The 24834-nt window shown below is 42.5% G+C and overlaps 1 protein-coding gene across 3 annotated transcripts in view; it reads left to right on the top strand.

Annotated features, from left to right (window-relative positions):
* The window catches only part of LOC138765265 (PRELI domain-containing protein 1, mitochondrial-like), a 61692-nt gene extending 40094 nt beyond the window's left edge, over positions 1–21598 (top strand). For all 3 annotated transcript variants that reach the window (XM_069942314.1, XM_069942319.1, XM_069942313.1), the window contains 4 exons: positions 7337–7562; positions 9048–9161; positions 15313–15391; positions 20248–21598. In XM_069942314.1, coding sequence (XP_069798415.1) covers positions 7337–7562; positions 9048–9161; positions 15313–15391; positions 20248–20375 — 547 coding nt within the window. In that variant the 3' untranslated portion in view covers positions 20376–21598. The remainder of the gene's footprint in view (positions 1–7336; positions 7563–9047; positions 9162–15312; positions 15392–20247) is intronic.
* Positions 21599–24834: the final 3236 nt, after the last annotated feature.

The raw sequence follows: 24834 nt of genomic DNA, 5'->3' as shown, positions 1-24834 counted from the left end.
ACAGGGTGGGAGTAGCAAACCCCAGAGGACATTTGTACAAAGCGAAGGGAGGAAGATTCAGGGGAGACATTAGGGGTACATTTTTTACACAGAGAGTTGAGGATGCCTGGAATGCATTGCCAGAGGTGGTGGTGGAGGCTGAAACATTAGGGGCATTTGAGAATCTCTTAGACAGACACGTGGATGGAAGAAAAATAGAGGGTTTATTTTTTTAAAATATATAGGCCAGCCCAACATCATGCTGTGCTGTAATGTTTTATCTGTTTGCACTAATTCTATACAAATCCCATTTTATTCTCCCCATCTTCTCATCAATTTCCATCTACACCAGCAATTCTTAACTATAGAATTTTACAGCACAGAAACAAGCCCCTTCAGCCCTTCTTGTCTGTGCTGAACCATTTTTCTGCTTCGTCCCATTGACCTGCACCCAGTCCATAGCCCTCCATATCCCTCTTTTCCATGTACCTGTCCAAATTCTTAAATGTTAAAATTGAGCCTGCATTCACCACTTCAGCTCATTCCACATTCTCACTACTCTCTGAGTGAACAGGTTCCCCCTGAACTTTTCCCTTTTCACTCTTTTTTAAAAATATTTTATTTATGATTTTCCAAACTTAAACTCAATTATCAACATTATTAGTGTCAATGTTAACAGGTATCAGCCTTGACTACAATTTATAATTATCAATTCTATACAAAGTTTTCTGCAGAGTTCAAGCTCTTTCTATCCCCCCCCCACCCCCCCCGCATCCTCAACATTTAACAACCTTTTTCTTTTCACTCACATACCACTTTTAAGTAATCCCTATGCCATTAGTAAGGGATTGCTTAAAATGGTATATGAGTGGGAAGGGAAGGTTGAAAATACTGCTCTAGACTCAATTTTACTGAAATATTTTGCTTGAGAAAAATTGTCATTGGCCCATTTCCTTTGGAGTTCTGAAACCCTGCACATAACGAGTCAATGAGGTACAATTAAAACTGGGTTTCAAACTTTTTCTTTCTACCCACATACCACCTTAGGCAAACCCTTACGAATCACAGAGCACTTATGGCATAGGGAATTCTTAAAATGGTATGTGAGTGGAAAGTAAAAGGTTGAAAACCACTGATTTAACACAGCACTTAACTAACCACAGTTACATATGTCATTGAAGACACTCACAACAAAGATGTGAAACATATATCAGGGGTTTATGGGTTTGGTTTGGCATGGTGGCCAGCGCTCAGGCTGCTTTCTTTTCTTGACTTTTCCTGGTTGGGATGGGATGGACCCCCCCCACTCCACCCCACTGATTGAGGTTTCCCCTTTCTCTTTTCCCCCCTTTCATTCTACAAGCCATGTCCTCTGATTTGTATCTCACCAAACCTCAGTGGAAAAAGCATACCTAAATTTACTGTCTAGACCAGTGGTTCTCAACCTTTTTCTTTCCACTCACATACCTCTTTAACTATTCCCTATGCCCTAGGTGCTCTGTGATTAGTAAGGGATTTCTTAAGGCAGTATGTGGGTGGAAAGAAAAAGTTAGAAAACCACTGTTTTAATTGTACCTAATTGACTCGTTATGTGCACGGTTTCAGAGCTCCAAAGGAAATAGGCAATGACAATTTTTTCTCAAGCAAAATATTTCAGTAACAATGGGTCTGGAGCAGTGATTCTCAACCTTCCCTTCCCACTCACATCCCACCTTAAGCAATTCCTTACTAATCATAGAGCACCGATGGCAGAGGAATTACTTAAAGTGTCATGTGAATGGAAAGAAAAAGGTTGAGAACTACTGGTCTAGACCCCACATAATTTTAAATACCTCTGTCAAATCTCCCCTCGTCCATCTATGCTCCAGGAAATAACACGGGCCAAATGCAATCAAATGTAACCTGCTCAACTTGGCAGGCAGAGATGAGTTGGGCTGAAGGGCTGGCTTCTATACTGGGTAACGAGAGAAATGATTCTCTTCTGGCCTAATTCAGTTTTTAATTCTCTTTCTTCTCGAAAGATCTGCTGCAGTCAACAATCATTCACCTTACTCTCTCAGTCACTCTAGGTTACCACCCATATCTCAGACACGGTCTGTATCCTCTCCTCTCCAGCCCCTCACTTCTCTGCAATTTTAAACATCTTTGAGTTTTCCCAGTTTTGAGGAAAGGATGGCAACCAAAAAAAATCGATTTCTCAATTCTAATTCTTACGAAGACCATGTCTGTTCAAGACAATGCTAGCTCCCTGCAATTCCATATTCCCACATATTTTCCGGTGTCCATAACTATCAACTCCATCTTGTTCGACTGCCATCCAACCTATGTCAATGCGTAAATTATAGCATCCAATTAACTGACCAGCACCCATTTTGGGAGGGGGGAGGGGTTGGAGGAAAGTGGTCAAAAGGGAGAACATAATAGCAACCAAAATCCAGGGGAGAGTCCAGGTTGATAGCGCCAACCGTTTCACCACTTGGCCACCAACAAACCAGGGTTCCTTATGCCTGGTAACTTTGCCTTTAATCCTAACAGGAACCTGCAAATTCTGCACTTTCAAGGTTTCGCCCTTGAAGGCCTTCCACTTTTCTAACACACCCTTGCCATAAAATAACTTATCCCCATCTACTCCTCCTAGATCCTTTCTTATTTCCACAAAATTTGCCTTCCTCCATCTTAGAATCCCAACATGAGGTCCAGACTTATTCTTTTCCATAAATAACGAAGCAAGTGATATTATGGTCAATGGGCTCAAAATGTTCACCTACACATACATCTTTCACCTGACCTGTCTTGTTCCCTAGTAGGAGATCAAGCACTGCATTCTCTCTCATTGGTACCTCTATGAAATAAATTAAAAGTATTGAGTAGAGGAGTTGGGATGTTATGGCAAAGTTGTACAAAACATTGGTGAGACCAAATTTGGAACATTGTGTGCAGTTTTGGTCACCTGACTACAGGAAAGGTATCATTAAGATAGAAAGAGTGCAGGGAGGATTTATTAGGATGTTGCCTGGACTTCAGGAACTGAGTTTCAGGGAAATGTTTGGACGTTATTCCCTGGAGCATAGATGGATGAGGGGAGATTTTGACAGAGGTATTTAAAATTATGTGGGGTCTAGACCAGTAGTTCTCAACCTTTTTCTTTCCATTCACATTCCTCTTTAAGTAATCCCTCTGCCATCGGTGCTCTATGATTAGTAAGGGATTGCTTAAGGTGGAATGTGAGTGGGAAGGGAAGGTTGAGAATCACTGCTGCAGACCCATTGTTACTGAAATATTTTGATGCATTTGGCCCGTGTCCCTCAATCCTTTCTTGTCCACATACTCATAATGTTCTGATCCAGAAAGTTGTATGTTGTTCCTTGAGCCCAGGACAACTTCATTGGAACAATGCACAAAACCAAAGGCAGGGCTAGTGGTGTAAAGTGCCCAGCATTGGTTCAAGAGACTTCAGCAAGCAAAGGCCAACCTGTTCAAGTCGACCAAGTTGCCTACCTGAGCTAGTCCTATTTGCCGGTATTTTTGGCTCGCATATCTCCAAGCCTTTCCTATCCATGTACGTCCAAATGTCTTGAATGCCTCTACCACTTACTCTGCAGTGCATTCCATACACCCACCACCCTCTGTGCAAAAATTGCCACTCAGTCCCTTTTGTCTTTACCCTCTCACCATATCCATGCCCTCTATGTTTAGATTCCCCCTATGTTTAGATTCCCCTACCATAGAACTCTACACCACAAAAACAAGTCCTTTAGCCCTTCTAAACTGTGCTGAACTATTTTTCTGCCTCGTTCCACTGACCTGCACCTGGACTATATCCTTCCAAATATCTCCCAGCTATATACCAGTGCAAATTATTTTAAATGTTAAAGTTGATTCTGCCTTGACCAATTCAGTAGGCAGCACATTGCACACTCCCATCCTTCCTTAAACTGTTCCCCTTAAACTTTTTCCCCTTTCACCCTTAGCCCAGGTCCTCAAGTTTTTAATCTCACCTAACCTCAGTGATAATTTTGTATACCTACATCAAATGTCCCCTCATTCTTCTGCACTCCAGGGAATAAAGTGCCTGTTTGATCTTTTCCTGTAACTTGTTCAACTCCCAACAACATTATTGTAAATATTTTCTGCGCTCTTTCAATCCTTCCTGTAATTAGGTGACCAAAACTGCACACAATACTCCAAATTTGGCCTCACCAATGTCATGTACAATTTCACCATAACATCCCAACTCCTTTATTCAATATTTTGACTTATGAAGCCCAATGTTTTTTCACATTTTCTCCAGAACCGTTGTTTGCTTCACATCCTTTCACTGACATTTCTTCTCTTCTTTCCACCCCTTCATTTTCTCTGCAACTGAAAATGTGCCTGACTTCCAACTTCTCCCAGTTGTGGACCTGAAACATGAACTCTGTGATATCCACAGATGATACCTGACTGCCTGAGTATTTCTGGCATTTTTATTACTTTTCCCTGATTCCCCCTCATTGATGTTTGATTCTGCTGTTTTGGAGAAGCCCATTTCTTTTCTGATGGAAATTTAATCTTGGCTGCCAAGATCGATTACAGTGACCAGTGATGCATCTTGAGCCTATCAGCTGCCCTTCATATTCTGTATTCCGTATTCTGACTAAACAGGATATCACAGTGAAGCACTTGGTAGGTCTGATCCCTCATAGCTTCGTGACCTCCAGTGCTGTCAGTGTGGAATTGGCACGTTCTCCTTATAACTTGTGGATTCCTTCTGGGTGCTCCGGTTTCCTTCTATATCCTGAAGATATGCAGGTCGGGGATGAATTGGCTGCATAAATTGACCCCAGCATGGGTATCTCTGAGCAGACTAACAGGTTATCTCTAACATTCATACCTCTGTGGAAAGAGCACATTTTACAGAGTATAGGGTTTCACTGTAAAAGAAGATCAATTAGCACCAAGCAAGGGCATCATGAGAGCACTGTTATGGGGTTCATTCAGGAGCCTGATGACTGCAGAGAATAAACTGTCTTTAAGCCTGTTGGTGTGCAGATTTGCACTCTTAAATTTGCTCCCCAATTTGGGGAGACGACTGTCCAGTATGTGATGGGCCCTTAAGTATTATGGCTGCCTTTCCAAAGCAGTGGGAGATGTAGATGGAGTCCATGAAAGGGTGGAAAGTTTAGAACCATAGAACATTACAGCACAGAAACAGGCCCTTCAGCCCTTCTGGTCTATGCTGAACTATTATTCTGCTAGTCCAACTGACCTTCACCCAGTCCATCTCCCTCCATGTTAATATTGAGCCCACTTCAGTTGGCAGCTCGTTCCACACTCCCACCGCTCTCTGTGGGAAGGAATTTCCCCGATGTTCTGCCTAAACTTCTCCCCTTTCACTCTTAACCCAGGTTTTTTGTAGCCCCTGTTCTTGAGCAAAGCAGCTCCCATCCCACACTGTGATGCATCCAGCAAGTACGTGCTCAATGGGGCACCTGTGGAGGTGATTGAGGGACAAGGAGGACATGCTGGGCTTCCTCGATCTTTTAAGATGGGAATGTCAATCAATAAAATTATCTCTTTTGGCTACTTCCATGCTCTTTGATTCTGAGTGTATTTGATTGGAGTTGTATTGTTCTACAGCACAGAATCAGGCCCTTTGGCCCAACTCATCTCTTCTGACTGCATTCAACCTATCTCCCGCTAAATTTTTCCAATCATTGTGTCTATCTAAATGCCTTTTGAATGTAATAATTATCAAAAAATATTCTGTTACGAGCCCAAGGACCCCAAAACCCAGCAGCAACAGACATTCACCAAGACAAGTGGTTTTTAAAACAAAAGTTGTCTTTAATCAACTTTAAACATGAAATTAGAATCAAACTTTAACTTATCTCTATACTTCACTAACCCAAATTAACCCCCTTCTAATTCTAAGCGCACGTGTATGTAATGGGTGTGTAAATTTAAGGAAAGTTCTTTGGTTCACAGTTCAATCTCACTTCTCATTCTTTCAAGTTCACTGGTTGTAGGCAATTCTTATACTGTGCACAGAATTTAATATGTATAAAGTTCACCAGGCTTTGCTGCTCGAAAGGTTCAGGAAGGTTCTTTGGAGATTTGCAGAGAGATATTTGTTGTTCCAGGATGTTCACAACTGAGGTACCACCATTAGTCACCTCAATGTCTCGCTGATGAAACTGGCCCCATCAGGGTTCTCTAGATGATGACCTCTTTCTTTCAGGCTATCACAGAGTTCCTTTCTGTTCTACTTATTCCAAGAGAAATATCAGACAGATAGCACTTTCAACCATCTGCCGCCCTGGAGCTTTCTGTTTCCCACCAGCTTCTCCTGGCTTGCACTGTTCACACACTGGCTGAGAGAGCTTGTTGAGCTTGTCTTCTCTCTCTCTCTCTCTTTCTCTCTCCAACTGCCAACTGTTAAAAAGCCCATGTGACTCTCTTACTTGCAAAAAACCCCACCTTCTTCAGCAAAAAACAGGAGTTATCCTTCTGCTTCCATCTGTTGTCTTAGATAAACAAAACTTCTCATTGACCTTTGAACCTTTCAGTGAGCACCTTGTAGTTATTCAACCAGCCAGCCTGTCTCCAATCCACACAATGGTCTATTCATTTCATGACCTCATTTCGATTAGCACCTCCTTATGAGATGTGCATAAAAGTCTCCATTGTTTCTGTAAAGTTCACTGAATATGAATTCTTCAAAGGTTTAAAATGTGTGTGTGTGTGTATGTAACCTACTCAAATCTTACCAAATTCCTCCCAATATTTATCCATTACAGGTCTCACTCATCCTTCAGTGCTCCAATGTGTACAGTCAAAGAGCCGACAACAGTTTCTCATGTGCTAACCCTTTCATTACTGATATCATTCTGGTAAATCTCTGAATCCTCTCCAATGCCAGCATGTCTTTTCTCAAATAGGTTGCCAAAAACTGTACACGGTACACCAAGTGAGATCTCACCAGTGCTTTATAGAGTCTTGACATTACATCCATGCTTTTATATGCTACTTCCTCGAGATATGAATGTCAACAATGCATTCACTTTCTTCACTACTAACTAAACCTGGAGGTCAACCTTTAGGGTATCCTCAATGAGGACTCCCAAGACCCTCTGCACCTTAGAATTTTGAATTTTCTCCCTATCTAAATAATAATCTGTCCATCTATTTCTACTATCAAAGTGTATGACCATACACTTTCCAACATTGTATCTCATGGAATTATGTACCTGTATTAATTCAATAAAAACATCTTAACACTGCCTTGTAATAATATAACCATTCAATATGAGTGCAGATATGTGCAAAAATCCTTGTCATGGATGATTCCAACGGGTTTCTCTGATTCCCATTACAGCAAACATGTGCTGACTGAAGATGTCATTTACCGTGAAGTAACCTCTGACAACAAGCTGCTCTCTAGACGTCTCTTTACAAAGACCAATCGCTTGCCTCGATGGGGAGAGATGGTCTTCCCCACAAACCTTGCACGATCCGTCTTTGTTGTCGAAGATTCCATTGTTGATCTCCAAAACCGAACATTCACTACGCAGACGTGGAATATCAATCACACTTGCCTCATGGTAGGTACAGCTTCTTCATTTGACCACCTAAGCCGGATTCTGATAAGAACCCAGAGAACACTACTGCATGTAAATGGGCCCTTCAGCCCATCTAGTCAGTGCTATAAAATGTTACTCTGCTTAGACCCAATGTAACAAGTTGTCAAAAGATATTGATTGTAAAAATACAATACTGGAGAAACTCAGCAGATAAAGCGGTGTCCTTTATATAGCAAAGGTAAAAATACATAACTGACGTTTCAGACTTGAGTGCATGACCAACTGCAATGGCAACTGCCAGTCTTGACCAGATCTATTGAAAGAACATGCAGGACAGGTGCAAGCTACAGAAACTGCATTCAGTTTTTCCAAGTCAAGTCAAGTCAAGGCTATTGTCATTTGATTGTAAAAGTACAATCCGACGAAACAGCATTCTCCGGTCCTCTGTGCAAAACACACAGACACACAACCAGACATAACACACATAGACAAGCAATATAGAAACATAGAAGATAGGAGCAGGAGTAGGTCATTCGACCCTTCGAGCCTGCTCCGCCATTCAACGAGATCATGGCTGATCTTAAAGTTCAGTACCCCGTCCCCGCCTTCTCTCCGTATATACATGCAAGACAGGGTATTTCATCTGTAAAAATAAATAAATGTTGCTTCATGAATATGAGAGTCTCGGAGGGTTAGTGTGAGCAGTTCCTTTTCCATCGTTCAGCATTCTCCCTGCCCAGGGGAAGAAGCTGTTCCTTAACCTGGTGGTGCTGGCTCTGATCCTCCTGTATCCCTTCCCCTATGAGAGCAGCTGAAAGATGCTGTCTGCAGGGTGGGAGGTTTTGACCAATGTTTCTTTGTTTGCCAGTTTCACCAGATGAGATTTTGGACCATAAAATAGAGGAGCAGATACTCCGTGACCTCGTCCTTAACATTCAGCTCGATCAACTACCCAACCACCAATGTTAGCTAATAGGTCTGTAATTTCCTCCCTCCCTTTTTAAATAGTGAAGTGACCTTTACAATTTTCCAGTCCTTCATGGAAGATCATTATTGTTTATCAATGTCTCCACAATCTCTAGAGCTACTTATTTCAGAGGGTACATTCCATCTGTTCCATGAGATTTATCTACCCTTAGACCTTCAGCTTCCCAAGCACCTTTTCTCTGGTGATCATGACTGCATATTCTTCTCTTCCTTGACACCCTACGTGGGGCCTCAGAGATTTGCATTTTTCTTTGTGGAGGGGGTCTCACGTAATTGGTGGACAATTCCAGTGTGAGATTGCTCGTGTGACAACACTGTGGAAGTTAGCTTCCCCCTCAAAAACTCATCATCGCAATATATTTTCTCCAGCATTTAACATGTGTGCGATGGAAATTTGAACAAGAGAAAGCATTCTCATCAGAAGGTTCCAAGTTAGAGCTTGTAGTTCCTGCAATTGTTTTATGACTTGGGATCAGCTCGGTTTCAAAACTCCAATTTTTGAACTTCTTTCATATTCAGCTGGTGGAGGAAAAATGTGTTTATCGTCCAAATCCGGAAAATCCAGCGTGCACACACGTACAGCGAGAGGCCTGGGTCACATCTAGTGTATTTGGCTTTTCAAGAGCAATTCAGGTAATGAACCCTTTCACTGGAAAATGGGGTGTGACGTTTTACCTCAAACTTCTGTTCTGCATGCATATGTGTGAATTGTCAAACATGGAGGCAGATCCTCCATAATCTATCAGCAAACTAACTGAGTGGGGCAGTGAAGGAGTGGAGACTTGAAACTTTGGCTCGAGGGACTTCGGTGAGCAGGGGCTAAGAAAGAGCTCCCTGTGTGGTAAGGTGTCCTTTTTGGTTAGTCTTTTAGTATAATTTATTTAGTTTTTCTTTTAAATAACCTATATATATTAAGAAAGGAGGTAAAGGAGTCAGCTGGGGTAGTCAAGTGCTCCAGTTGTGGGATGCGGGAAGTCGGAGACAGCACAGCTGTTCCTCACGACTACACCTGCAAAAGGTGCATCCAATTGCAACTCATGAGCGACCGTGTTAGGGAGCTTGAGTTGCAATTGGATGAACTGAGGTTCATAAGGGAAGCAGAGGCAGTGATAGAGAGGAGTTACAGGGAGACAGTCACCCCTAGAAGGCAGGAGTCAGGGAACTGGGTGACTGTGAGGAAAGGAGGGAGAGTGCCAGTGCAGAGTACCCCTGTGGAAGTGCCCCTCAGCAACATGTATTCGGCATTGGATACTGCTGGGGGGAACAGCCTATCAGGGACGAGTCGTGGGGGTCAGGTCTCTGGCACAGGGGCTGCCCCTGAGGCTCAGAAGGGAAGGAGGGATAAGAACAGGGTAATTGTGGTTGGGGACAGATAGGAGGTTTGTTGGTCTGTTGCCTCCCTGGTGCTAGGGTCTGGGATGTCTCTGATCGAGTTCACAGAATTCTGCAAGGGGAAGGTGAGCAGCCAGAAGTCGTGGTCCATGTGGGGACCAATGACTTAGTTAGAAGTGGGGATGAGGTCCTGAAACAGGATTATGTAGAATTAGGCAGGAAGTTAAAAAACAGGACCTCCAAGGTAGTAATTGCTGCCGGTGCCAAGCGCTCGAGAGGGTAGTAATAGGAGGATGTGGAGGATGTATGCGTGGCTAAAGAGCTGGTGCAGGGGGCAGGGGATAAGATTTTTGGATCATTGGGATCTCTTCTGGGGAAGGTCTGACCTGTACAAAAGGGACGGACTCCACTTGAACTGGAGGGGGACCAATATCCTGGCAAGCAGATTTGCTAGAGCTGTGGGGGAGGGTTTAAACTAGTTTGGCAGGGGGGTGGGGAGCAGAGTTTGCGAGCAGTGTCTAGGGTGCATGGCCACCTAGTTAAGAATGATAAAGGTAACAAAGGAAGGATGGAGGTCAAGGTAAAAGTTAGAATAGGGAATATATGTGAGGGTCATTCTCTGAAATGCGTGTACTTTAATGCAAGAAGCATAGTGAACAAGGTAGATGAGCTTAGAGCATGGATTGGCACTTGGAATCATGATGTTGTGGCAATTAGTGAGACCTGGTTACAGGAGGGACAGGGCTGGCAACTAAATATTCCAGAATACAAATGTTTTAGATGTGATAGAACAGGGAGTAAAAAAGGGGGAGGAGTTGCTCTGCTTGTGAAGGAGGACATTACTGCCGTGAGGTGGCAGGATGGTTTGGAAGGATCGTCCAGTGAGGCTGTTTGGGTGGAATTGAGGGGTGGAGGAGGCAAGAGGGCACTAATATATTATAGACCACCAAATGGGGCCAAGAAAATTGGAGGAACAAATTTGTAAGGAGATAGCATATATGTGTAATAAACATAAGGTAGTGATCATGGGAGATTTTTAACTTCCCTCACATTGATTGGGATACCCATACAGTAAGAGGGCTGGATGGGGTAGAGTTTGTCAAATGTGTACAAGATAGTTTTCTTAATCAATACGTAGAGGAACCGACTCGGGACGGTGTAATACTTGATTTCCTGTTAGGGAACGAGATAGGTCAGGTTTCTGAGGTTAATGTTGGAGAACAAATTGGGTCTAGTGATCACAACTCTATTCGTTTTAGGGAAGAGCAAAGAAAGGCCTAAAGCTGAGGTTCTGGATTGGAGAAAAGCAAATTTTGAAAGAATAAGAATAGATTTGTGGAGTATTGAGTGGGACATGACTTTTTCAGGAAAGGATGTAAATGAAAAATGGAGAATTTTCAAAGAAGAAATTTTGAGGGTACAGAGTAGATATGTCCCAGTGAGGATCAAAGGAAAGGCTGGAAGTCATAGGGAGCCTTGGTTTTTGAGGAATATTGGAAATTTGGTTAGGAGAAAGAGGGAGGTGTAGAAGAGGTATAAACAGCAGGGTGAAGAGAAATTGAAAGAGGACTACAAAGACTGTAGAAAAAATCTTAAGAAAGAAATTAAAAAGGCCAAAAAGAGGCACGAAGAGGCTTTGGCTGACAGAGTAAAAATAAATCCAAAGTGTTTCTATAGGTACATTAAAAGTAAAAGATTAGTGAGGGATAAAATTGGAGTTCTGTGTGTAGTTCTGGTCGCCTAATTATAGGAAGGATATAAACAGAGTGGAGAGAGTGCAGAGAAGGTTTACCAGAATGTTACCTGGGTTTAAGCATCTAGAGTATAGGGAGAGATTGGGCAGATTAGGTCTTTATTCTTTGGAGCGTAGAAGGTTGAGAGGGGATTTGATAAAAGTATTTAAGATTATGAAAGGGATAGACAGAATGGATGTGGATAGACTATTTCCGTTAAGAGGAGGAAAGATTAAAACAAGAGGACATGAGTTAAGAATTAAGGGGCAGAGGTTTAGAGGTAACATGAGGGGGAACTTCTTTACTCAGAGAGTGGTAGCCGTGTGGAATGATCTTCCGGGAGAAATAGTGGCGGCGGAGTCAATTGTATTATTTAAGAAAAGGTTGGACAGGTATATGGATGAGAAGAAGATGGAGGGTTACGGGCATTGTGCAGGGAGGTGGGACTAGAAAGGGGTGTTTGGTTCAGTGCGGACTAGAAGGGCCTAATGGCCTGTTTCCGTGCTGTAATTGTTATGTTTATATGTTATAGACCCATTGTAGATAGCAAGGATAGGCTGAGTGAGAAGTCAGAGGAGATGGGGGAAATTTTAAATGATTTCTTTTCCTCGGTATTCACTAGGGGGGAAAATATTGTACCAGTTGAAGTAAAGAAAAATAGTGGGGAGGTCATGAATCATATAAGGATAACCGAGGAGGTAGTGATGGCAGTGTTAAAAAAGATAAAGGTGGACAAATCTCCGGGTCCGGACAAAGTATTCCCAAGGACACTCAGGGAGACTAGTGTACAGATAGTGGGGCCATTAACAGAGATATTTAGGATGTCACTGGTCACGGGGGTGGTGCCAGAGGATTGGAGGGTGGCTCATGTTGTTCTGCTGTTTAAGAAAGGGTCCAAATGTAAGCCTGGAAATTATAGACTTGTGAGTCTGACGTCTGTGGTGGGTAAGTTGATGGAAAATGTTCTGAGGGATGGGATTTACAAATATTTGGATGAACAGGGATTGATAGGTAGTAGTCAGCATGGTTTTGTCAGGGGTAGATCATGCTTAACAAACCTTATAGAATTTTTCGAGGGGGTTACAAAAAAGATTGATGAAGGGAAGGCTGTGGATGTTGTCTATTTAGACTTTAGTAAAGCTTTTGACAAAGTTCCCCACAGGAGGTTAGGAAAAAAGGTGGAGGCATTAGGTATAAATAAGGAGGTAGTGAAATGGATTCAGCAATGGTTGGATGGAAGGTAGAAAATTGTTTGTCAAATTGGAGGCCGGTGACTAGTGGAGTTCCTCAGGGATCGGTCCTGGGTCCACTATTGTTTGTTATATATATTAACGATCTGGAAGTAGGGGTGGTGAATTGGATAAGCAAGTTTGCAGATGATACAAAGATTGGTTGTATTGTGGACAGTGAGGAAGGTTACCATAGCTTAAAAAGAGATATAGGAAAGCTCAAGGACTGGGCTGAGAAATGGCTGATGGAATTTAATACGGATAAGTGTGAAGTGTTGCATTTTGGAAAGGCAAATCTAAATAGGTCATATACATTGAATGGTGGGCTATTGAGGAGTGCAGAGCAACAAAGGGATTTAGGAGTTATGGTAAATAGTACCCTCAAAGTTGATACTCAGGTAGATGGTGTGGTGAAGAGGGCATTTGGAATGTTGGCCTTCATAAATCGGAGTATTGAATTCAAGAGTAGGGAGGTTATGATGAAATTGTACAAGGCATTGGTGAGGCCAAATTTGGAGTACTGTGTACAGTTTTGGTCACCGAATTATAGGAAGGATATAAACAAAATAGAGAGAGTGCAGAGAAGGTTCACGAGAATGTTGACACGATGTCAGGGTTTGAGTTACAGAAAAAGGTTGAGCAGCCTGGGGCTTTTTTAACTGGAGCGTAGAAGATTGAGGGGGGATTTGATGGAGGTGTTCAAGATTTTAAAAGGGACAGAGAGAGTCAACGTGGATAGGGTTTTTCAATTAAGAGTGGGGGATATTCAAACCAGAGGCCATGGTTTGAGATTGAAAGGGGAAACTTATAAGGGGAACATGAGGAGAAATTTCTTCACGCAAAGGGTGGTTGGGATGTGGAATAAGCTTCCGGTGGAGGTGGTTGAAGCAGGAACATTATTTACATTTAAGGAAAGACTGGATAATTACATGGAAGGGAGAGGATTGGAGGGGTATGGACCAGGTGCTGGTCAGTGGGACTAGGAGGGTGGCGATTTGTTCCAGCATGGACTAGTAGGGCCAAACTGGCCTGTTCTGTGCTCTATATGGTTATATGATATTTGGGACTAAGCTTTCTTTATTTTTGGTAATCAGCACAGTTCCGGTCACTGGTGTCAAGATGTAGTGATTGAGGTCATTTTGCAAGCAGATCATTTAGACATAGTTTCCTTTATGTAAACTGTTTAGAGTCTCGGGAGTAGAATCCCTCAGGTCAGAGGCGCACAGCATGCAAACACGCACTTCGGCACAACTTACCCACACCGATCAAAATATCCCACCCACACCAGTACACCAACTTGTATTTAGCTCATATCTCTCAAAACTCTATCCTATTTGTGTAGCATCAATTACCTCCTCTGGCTGCTTGTTGAATGTACTCCTTATTCTATCTGTGGGTGGGTTGGGGGTTGGTTTCCCATCAGGTTCCTGTTAAATCCCTCCACCCTCACCTTAAACCTTTGTCTTCTAGTTCTCAATTTCCCCTAACTTGGTAAAAAGCCCAATCTATTCCTCTTGTGATCCTGCACACCTTTGAAATCACCCCTCATCCTCACAGATATTACCATGAGACATGGGAGCAGAAATAGGCCATTCAACCCATCAAGAGTGCTCTGCCCTTTGAATCATAACATAACATATAACAATTTACAGCACAGAAACAGGCCATTAGGCCCTTCTAGTCCGCACCGAACCAAACACCCCTCTCTAGTCCCACCTCCCTGCACAATGCCCATAACCCTCCATCTTCTTCTCATCCATATACCTGTCCTCATAATGATAACCCTTTCATTCCTGGAATCATCCTCTGAGCCCCCTCTAACGTCAGGTTTTCCCTGTAATCTGCGAGGGTTTTATCGGGTGCTCTGGTTTCCTCCTACCCTCAGAAAACTGGGTTTAATTAGGCAGCATGGATTCCATGGGCATGAAGGGCCTTCTAGCGAGCTGTATCGTTAAATAAAAACAGCACTTACAAATGTGTGTCAGGCTGATATATTTTTCTCCTCCACCCCATTTTCCGGCTTTCTCCCCAAAACCTTAGATGCTCTTACTAATCGAGAACCTAGAGTAAGACACAAAAGTCTGCAGACACAGTGATTGAAGTAAAAGTACAAGCTGGAGAAACTCAGCAGGTCAAACTGTACGTTATGCAGCAAAGATAATGATACATAACTAATGTTTCGGGCTTGAGTCCTTCATCAAGGAAGGGATAAAATGTCAGCAGGCGCCCAAACAAAATGATGGGGAGAGGGGCCAGAGGAGGAGCACGGCCCCACAGGCAGGAGGTAATTAAGAACCTATTGACCTCAGCTTTAAATATACCCAATGACTTGGCCTTCGTGGCAACAATTTTACCAATTTCTGCTAAAGAAATTTCTCCTCATCTCTGCTGAAACTTCTTGTCAACTAGATTAAGATATTTGGAGGTGAGTTTATTCCTGGGCAAAAAGTCTTCATGTAAAATCACATTTTTTTGTGTACTGTACTCTAGGAATTTGGTCTTGCCAGATTTAGAAGAAATCAGTTGAAAGCGACAGAAGGTTTTGAATATATCCTGGCAAATTTGCAAGGTATGTGATGTATTATTTCTCTTCTCCTTCCTCCTGTCTCAGTGAATTTATTCCAGAGAAGTTGGCCATTCCCTCAGAACAAAAGAAGCTGGAGCAGCCACAGTCCATTCCTACTCCACTGTGGAGTTAGACCATGACTGATCCTGGACCTCGAGTCCAACATCCGTCCAGAAGTCCCACGGTACAGATTTTCAGCTTTATTGTCTGAGTACATACATGGCATCACATACAACCCTGAGATTCTTTTATTTTTGTTTTGGACCTGTGTCCAAACGCCAACTGACCTAAACTCTCCTCCAAGCAAGCAGTCACCTCTTTCTGAGAAAGAGAATTAACATTTTAGGTCAGAACCCATGTTGATAGGTCAGTGGCGTGAAATGTTAACTCTCGTTTTTCCCTCCACTGCTGTGCCGCAAGCGCTCCATAGATGATCTTTGTTTCTATCCTTTCCCAAATGGCAAAACGAACCCCTTTTGAAAACATAGGATTGCTGAAGGAACTGAGCAGGTCCAGGCAACATCCATGGGTGGAAAGGTCAAAGATTTGGGCCTGGACTAGAAAGAAGATGGTGATGTTACATGTATATAATATTGGGTTTGCTGCTATATACGTTGCACCGTAACAGATACTTTATGAAAAAACTGCAATAGTATACATTAAATTAAAAGGATACTAAATGCCAAAGATAGATATTAAATATTCAATTACCATATTGCAAGAAAAAAAGTGGCGTTCCAATCAGGCAATAGAGGGGGAAAGAGGATGGCGGAGGGGAGTTGCGTGACATCACAAAATTCCCTTCAGAGAGGAAGAAAATTTCATCAAGGTAGCCATACTTTGAGAATTCATGGTGGAGTTGAACAATAGAGAATCTTGAGAGAACAAACAATTGCTGGAAGAAGAGCAGATGAGGCAAATACACATGAACGTAACCTACGAAACAGGTATCGCTTTATCCTGCTCTGGCATTTATCAAAATAATTGCCCATCTTCTTCACCCACTGTCCTGCCTAAATGATTGGCATAAGCATGGTGAACCATCTCGAATCCAAATATCCTTCACTTCCTCTGCATCCCGGCATGTGGTGATCTCAGTCCTCTAAATAGAGAATTCCAAAGATAGGGAATCATCTTGAGTGAAGGAATTGTTCTTGACCATCCTAAATGCCTGACACACATTTGTAAGTGTTGTTTTTATTTAACGATACAGCTCGCTAGAAGGCCCTTCATGCCCATGGAATCCATGCTACCTAATTAAACCCAGTTTTCTGAGGGTAGGAGGAAACCAGAGCACCCGATAAAACCCTCGCAGATTGCAGGGAAAACCTGACGTTAGAGGGGGCTCAGAGGATGATTCCAGGAATGAAAGGGTTATCATTATGAGGAGTGTTTGACGGCTCTTGGCCTGGACTCGTTGGAATTTAGGAAAATGAAGGGGGATCTCATTGAAAGATGTCGAGTGTTGAAAGGCATGGACAGAGTAGATGTAGAAAGGTTGTTTCCCATGGTGGGGGAGTCCAGGACAAGAGGGCACAGCTTCATGATTGAAAAGCACTCGTTTAGAACAGAGATGCTAAGACGTTTCTTTAGCCAGAGGCCAGTGAATCTGTGGAATTTGTTGCCACAGGCCATTGGGTGACCTGGAAGAGATGGATAGGTTATTGATTAGCCAGGGCATCAAAGGTTATGGGGAGAAAGCCGGGCAGTGGGGCTGAGTGATTAAATGGATCAGAGCATGATTGAATGACGGGGTAGACTCGATGGGCTGAATAGTGTATTTCTGCTGCTGTGTCTTAGGGCCTTATGAAGGTACAAACGGACAGCAGCAGATTTGAACCCGGGTCTGGCGCTGTAATAGCATTCCACCAGCCACTACGTTAACCATACCGTCCTGATGGTGATCCACATTGCTGCTTTAAACGTCACAGTAACCTTTCAGTAACACCACATTGTGAAGCAAGAGGAAGGTTTGGTTCCAATTCTCACGGATTTGAAAACCGTCACTGTGCGTTTTAATTGGGCAACGACAGCACAAATTTCTGCAGGGTCAAAATGTCACAAACTGGAGGATTGCATCTAAGGTGAGGGTGTAAGGAAAGGAAGTATTAAGGAGATGTACAGTACAAGTTTTTTTTATATACAGAGTGGTGGGTACCTGGGACGGGCTTTCAGTAGTGAAAACACAAGATAGCATTTAAGAGATACTCGTGAATATCCAGGGAATTGAGGGATATGTATCATGTGCAAGCAGCAGAGATTCAGTTTAACTTGGGCATCATGGTCAGTACAGACGCATGGGCTGAAGGGCCTATTCCCATTGCTATACTGTTCCAAATATCACCAGGCCAAAAATAATGACTGTAAAATAGAGAAGCAATAAAAAACTAACTTCAATAACTAACCTCCTCCAGAAAGACTCGCATTTCTGTAGCTCTTTCCATATTCTTTTCAGTATGTCCCAAAGCGCACTGCAGTCAGTAAAATACTTTTGAAGTGTTATATTCTTTGAAACGTTACTGCCAATTTTCTCTCAGCAAATTCCCACAGATTACAAGGCAATTGAGTGGTGGCTAATTATAAGCCCAGGACATAGGATAAATCCTCTGATCTTTAGAGTCCATCTGAGACAGCAAACAAGGTTCAGGATGAATCTTTCATCTGAAATATAGCTTTAAATACATAATGACAAACTGTTAACATTTAAACTACAGAATGGTTACCATCAACTGATTAGCATGTAGCAAATTTTATTATAAGTTTTGAAACAATTAATTTACAAGTGTTTATGTTTTAGTGTGATAAGTTCTGTAACAAAGGTGCAATCTGAAATTGTAAAAATTATATTGCAAGATACTTTTCAACTTAAAACAAGTTATTTAACTTCTCTTTTAACCTCGCCGTTTAAACTTAGCACAGGACTGCTTATTACGTTAATGGGTGAGTACCAACAAATTTGGAACGTGCATTTAGAGAGATGTATTTTTGGCGCCTAGCTTTTGCAGAAATTGACTCCTCCAGCCTCCCTTCACCTTGTAGCCTTTAATAGTGTCCTGTTCCCTTAGTGGGTATCTCAAAAAAGTATGCTCTTGTGCTGAAGTCTGGCAGATTTTAGAAAATGGAATAAATGGGTTTGGTTTCAATAGCTGGGGACGTGCTGTAAGTAGCTGGAGACTGATCCATTAATGTAAAACTTAGTTTCTCCATTTCAGAGATTGAATTTTTCTATTGTCATGCATTTCAAGGAGTTTAGGGTTATACCTAAGTGTAATGCACATAAACATGAAAAAATTTCACTTGCTGCAAAAAGGTACTTTCGTAAAAAAAATCCTATAATTAGAATGTATGGAAAATTACAGCCTTTCAGCTCACATTGTTGTACCAATATATATCAACATCAATCTAGACCTTCTCAACCTCTCTCCCATCAACCCTCTATTTTTCCTGCATCCATGTACCTGTCTAAGAGTCTTTTGAATGCCCCTATTGTTCCATCCTCCTCCATCACCACTCCTGGCAATGAATTCCAGGCATCCATTATTCAGTGGGTATCAAATTAAAAAAGGCACCCCTGATGACTTCCCTAAACTTTCCTTCCCTCACCTTAAACAGATAGATAGATATATTACCCAGTACAGAAAGAGATAATGAATATAGAAGAGAGATGGATAATAAATAACTACAATTAGAGTTAGTACAAGAAAGAAAAAGTGGGATTTCAATAGCGCAGACAAGGGCAGTAAGAGGACGTTGAAGAACCAGATAAGACACTGATAAAAATTCTGTTCCTGAACCTAGAGGTGCTAGACATCAGGCTTCTGCACCTCCTTCCTGCATGCAGGTAGTGTACCAAGATGCAAGGAAAACCAATTTTATGTGTTATCCAGGCAAGTTAACCTATCCATAGTACAGGAATAAAAACAAGGATGCAACGGTTAGTATTACAATCAAATATATGTACATGGTTTAGACATACAGCACAGTAACAGGACATTTCGGTCCACGAGCCTGTGCCACCCAATTTACACCCAACTGACCTACTACCTCCAGTACGTTCTTGAAGGGTGGGAGGAAACCCAGAGCCCCTGGAGGAAACCCACGCAAACATGGGGAGAACATACAAACTTCTTAAAAAAAGCACAAGATTCATATCCTGGTCCTGATTACCGCTGCTGTAACTGCATTGTGTTAACTGCTACGCCAACTGTGCCACCCCTAAAGTTGTTAAAGAGAAGGCTAGAGTTAAACAGTGCAAGGCACCAACTTTTACAAGTGAGAGAACCATTCAAGAGTCTAACAACAGCAAGCAAGTAACTGTCCTTGAGTCTGATTTGATTTTACAGATTACTAATGGAATCCCTCTATTGATTGCCAGACTCAACACACACACACTCACACCCAGCACACACTCACTCCCAGAAATCACACACTCTACACAACACGCGCTCTGACACCGCGCGCACTCACATAGACTCGCGTAGTGCACTCTGACAGCGCACACGCTCACCCAGCGCGCACTCACACACAGTGACACAGTGTGCACACAGGCACAATGCAGAAACACAGTACATATATTAAAATAAATATTAATAAATAGTAGAGTTACAGAAAGTTGTTTTAACAGTCATACAGCAGTCTCTTGGCCCCACCCAACCTTCCCCCAAAATGGAGCACATCAGTCTCAAATATAACATTTACAGCCGTTTCTGAGATGTTTTCTTATAACCTGGGTCACTGGATTAGAAAAGAACAAGTCTTTTTTTTTAGATACAGCCATACATCAGACAATAAAAGTTGTCACCCTGTTCATAATTTTGATTTTTTTTGTGGGGGGGTGTATTTCTCTGTAATTCCTTCAGGCGAAGTACCACCAAAGACTTTAAAAGGAGCGACTGAAAAGGCAAAGGAGACTGCACTGGCTGCCACTGAGAAAGCAAAGGATCTGGCCACCAAAGCTGCATCTCAGAAGGCAAAGCAGTTCGTTTGAGAACAGAAGAAGGATCCTGATCACATGAGAAAGAAGAGTACACAAATTAAAAAAAAAGAAAGAAGAGTACACTTTCAAAACGGTTCAATGTTCCAAGAATACCAAAAGCAAAATGTCCTTTGATTGTATGCACTGAACGTTTACAGCATTCTTTTAATTTTTGTGTTTTGTTTGTTATCTGGAAGTCTTATTATATCAATGGATTAAATAAATGGATATAAGGAGAGGTACCAGGGATTCAAAAAAAAAAATTCCCAAGGCTTAATTATCTTTTTTCACTTTGATTGGATGTACTTGTACTTCAATACATTTTAATTTCAGAGTGTTTTAACCTTTTTAAAAAAAAACGAATGAAGTAATTGAGAGAGCTCGGTCTGCAAGCATTTGCAGCCAACTGCAGTGATCGAACATTAAAATTGTAAGAAGAATTGTGAGGGTCCTTGGATGAGGTGGGAATATTTTTCCTCGGGAATTCAGGATTAAAGTGGGCGCCAGCTTTAGCAGATGAAATCAGGGAGCGACTTTATCTGATCTGTCTTCAAACCGATGTTAATTATTATTTATTCGTTGTTGAGTGGAATGTTTAACCTTTGTCGAGAAATGTGTCTTATCAGAAGCTCAAACTTTTAATTCTTGTTTGTTTGGAATGTGTTGATGTGATGCAAAAAAAAAGTCAATCCAATGATTTGAAAAGTGAAATAAATCGGGCCACAGGCAATGTTTCATTTTGGATTTGACTTCACTTCAGGTGAGAACAGGCGCTGGATCTGAATCCACAGAGGGGAGAAAGAACAGAGCAGCCTGGAGGGGCTGCAGCTTTGTTTTCTGGTCCCATCGTAGGGGGACATCAGTTTGAATTGGAGCAAATTGTTTAAAATGTTTCAGCTTCACAGGCTGCAGTGGACTGGCCAAAATCTGTCCTTGTGGACCATCCTGCTGCATTTCCCAGCTCGGCTCTCTAAATCAGTTTGTTTGATTTTGCACCAGCTATGTATTTATATTTCACAGCAGGACTCGAAGGAGCACTAGGCCTGCTGACAAATCTCAAGATGGCAAAAAGGAGTGTTTTGTACCAATCCTCGCTGGCAAAACCTCTTCAACTGTTAATTTGTCTTCTAACTGGATGAGTGACATTTACCAAATCTTTATTTTTAGAAGAGTTTCTAAAGATTTAATTGGCTCTGACCTTTTTGAATGTTGAATAAATGTCAGCTTGAACTGGAGTGAAATGCTGCATTCTTTAGCTGTGGGGTTTGCCCTGGTCAGCTGACCATCCCTTAGTGTGCCCATGTTATCACCGAGTTTCTGAACTGGCCATCTGTTCAGCGTATGCGTGTTGAGCTACTAATTAAAGCTCAAAGCTGTGAGGATTCAACATAATACCATGACGAGAGTGGGGGGAGGTTACATTTATGTATCCGGTGCTCCCGTTGTGGTCGTCTCATTGGAGAGACTGGACACAGACTGAGAAATCGCTTCGTTAACTCCCTCAGATCTGTCCGACGCAATAGCGGGTATCTCCCATTTCAATTCTTCGCCCCATTCCATTGCTGACATGACTATCCATGGTCTCATGCACTGCCAGATTGGAACCACCCGCAAACCGAAGGAACAACACATATTCCATCAGGGAACCCTTCAACCAAATGGCATTAACATTGACTTCTCTGGGGGCTTTTACTCTCCTGCCATATCTTTCTCTCCCCTTCCCCACCCACCCCCCCACCACTGCCCCCAGAGAGCCAAAAACAACCCCCTTACCCACTCAATCCACCTTTCTCCTGTCATCTTGCCATATCCAATTAACATCTTCTGTCTGTACTCCTCTCCCTCCCGATCTTACCTTTTCTCCATCTTTTTAACGCAGATTCTTGTCTGCTTTTTACTCATTCCTTGAAGAAGGGCTCAGGCTCAAAAAGACAGTAATTATCTTTACCTTCTGTGGACACTGCAAGACCTGCTGAGTTCCTCCAGCATTTCTGTGTTTTTACTGCCTTTATGAAGCCCTCTCAGCTTAAAATCATAAGTGGGCCAGTTGGCCCTTCACGTCAGCTCTGCATGAGCTGATCCATCCTCCCACTCCCTGCCTTTCTCACAATAATCCTTGATGCCCTGACTAATCAAATACCTGTCAATCTCTGCCTTAAATACACCCAACGGCCTCGCCTCCACAGCCGCCTATGATAAGTTCCACAGACTCAACCCTCTAAAGAAATTTTTCCACATTTTTTTTAAATTGATGCCCTTTTCTCCTGAAGTTGTGCCCTCTTGTTCTAGAATCCCCTACCATCTTTGCCACCTCTACTCTTTCCAGGCCTTTCAGCATTTGAAAGGCCTCTATGAGGTAACCCCCTCCCCCAATCCTTCTGTACCCCAACGAGTAGAGTCCCAAGAGTCGACATACATTCCTCATTTCTCAACCCTTTCATTCCTGGTATCATTCCAGTAAATCTCTGAACCCTGTCCAACACCAGCACATCTTTTCTCAAATAAGGCACCCAAAACTGTACATAGAACTCCAAGTGAGGACTCACCAGTGCTTTATAAACTCTCAACATTAATATCCCTCCTCTCAAATCCTATTACTCTTGGATATGAATACCAACACTGCATTCACCTTCATTACCCCAACTCAACCTGAAGGTCAACCTTTAGGGTATCCTGCACGAGGACTCCCAAGACCCTCTGCACCTCAGAATTAATGGATTTTCTCCCCATCCAAATAATAGTCTGTCCTATTTTTTCTACCAAAGTGCGTGACCATCTACTTTCCAACATTGTATTTCATCTGCCAGCTTTTTGCCAAATCTGCAATTTTTCAGTATCCTAAGCACCGCCTGCCCAATCACCTATTTTGATGTCATATGCAAATTTAGTCTCAAAGCCATCCATAATCCAAATCATTTGTACACAACGTAAAGGAAGAGGCCCCAACCCCTGCGGAACACCACTGGTAACCAATAGTCAACCATTCCTACTGTTTACTGCTGACCAGCCAACGCTTGTATCCTTCCATCTTGATTAGCAGCCTTGTGTAGTATCTTGTTGAAGGCTTTTTGAAAGTCTATCCTACTTCTGATCTTTTCGAAAACGTTGCAGTAGGTTTGACATTGCATGATTTTCCTTTAAGGAAACCATGCTGACTTAGGCCTATCTTTTCATGCACCTCCAGGTATTCCATAACCTAATTTTTTTTTTAATTTTTTATTTTTCACACCATAAATCAAGTTAGTCATGATATACACTTTTTCTTTTTCACACATATACAGTGACTTTTTCTCCCCCCCCCCCCTCCCTCCTCCCAAGCCACCCCCCCCCCACCCCCCCCTCTCATCCATTTTAGGTATACAATCTAGGTTGCATTAAGCCAGTCAGACAATGTTGTCATTCAACAAAAATACCCATAACCTAATCCTTGACAATCGTCAATACGCAAGTTAACGTGAACAACACTTGAGAGCTCATCGTTGTCACCCAACACAGAAAGGCCCTTTGGCCCTACATCCATGCCAGGGTAGACTCCCCTACCCTAAGAAAGGAATGCATTTTGGAACTGTAGGCCAATGTAAGAAATTAAATGTACGCTATCCTCCCAAAAGAGACGATAATGTCATTGGCCGAGACACTAGTGATTACACCATTGCTCATTCCACAAGGGTGTCTGCAGCCTCGTACAATCACGAGAGACAGACTTGCATTGATTAACATATTTATAAAAGATGGCATCCCCGACAAAGCAGACCACCTTCAGTGGTGCAGGCGCGAGTTCTGTTCTAGGTTTGGCTCTTAATGTCAACTCTGCACTTGGGAATTTAACTGTCTAGGAGGAGATGCTCCACTTCAAACCAGGGCAAGAGATGATGGAGCTCCAGAGGATGTTGTAGAACAAAGAGACCAAGGGGGTTCAGGTGCATCCTTCCATAAAGGTGAATGACTCCGCAGAACAAGGTGATGATGAAAGCATTTAGGGCACTGCATTAGACAGGCTATTGGGTATGGAAGTTGGGACCTTGTGATACAACTACAATTCATTGCTAATCCGAGTAGATTGTGCTGTTCAGGTTACCCAGCTGGAGGAAGGATATCGTGAAGTTGGAAAGGATGTTGATGGGATGGCAATCTTGAGTCATGGAGAGGGTAGATAGGCTGGGTCTTTATCTCATAGAGAGCAGGAGGCAGAGAGGTGACCTTGGACATTCCCAGGTCCCTCTGCTCTATTGCACTCCTCAGTGCCCTAACATTCATTGTGTATGCCCTTTCTTGGATTGTCCTTCCAAAATTCAACACCTCACACTTGCCTGCATTAAATTCCATCTGCCATTTTTCAGCCCATTTTTCCAGCTGGTCCAGATCCCTCTGCAAACTTTGAAAATCGTCTCCAATGTCTACAACGCTTCCAATCTTAGCGTCATCTGCAAACTTGTGGATCCAATTTACCACATTATCATCCAGATCATTG

Source organism: Narcine bancroftii, chromosome 1 (genome assembly GCF_036971445.1).
Source record: "Narcine bancroftii isolate sNarBan1 chromosome 1, sNarBan1.hap1, whole genome shotgun sequence".
Classification (NCBI taxonomy): Eukaryota; Metazoa; Chordata; class Chondrichthyes; order Torpediniformes; family Narcinidae; genus Narcine; species Narcine bancroftii.
The sequence above is the reverse complement of the archived record's forward strand: the minus strand, read 5'-3'. Positions and strand labels throughout refer to the sequence as shown.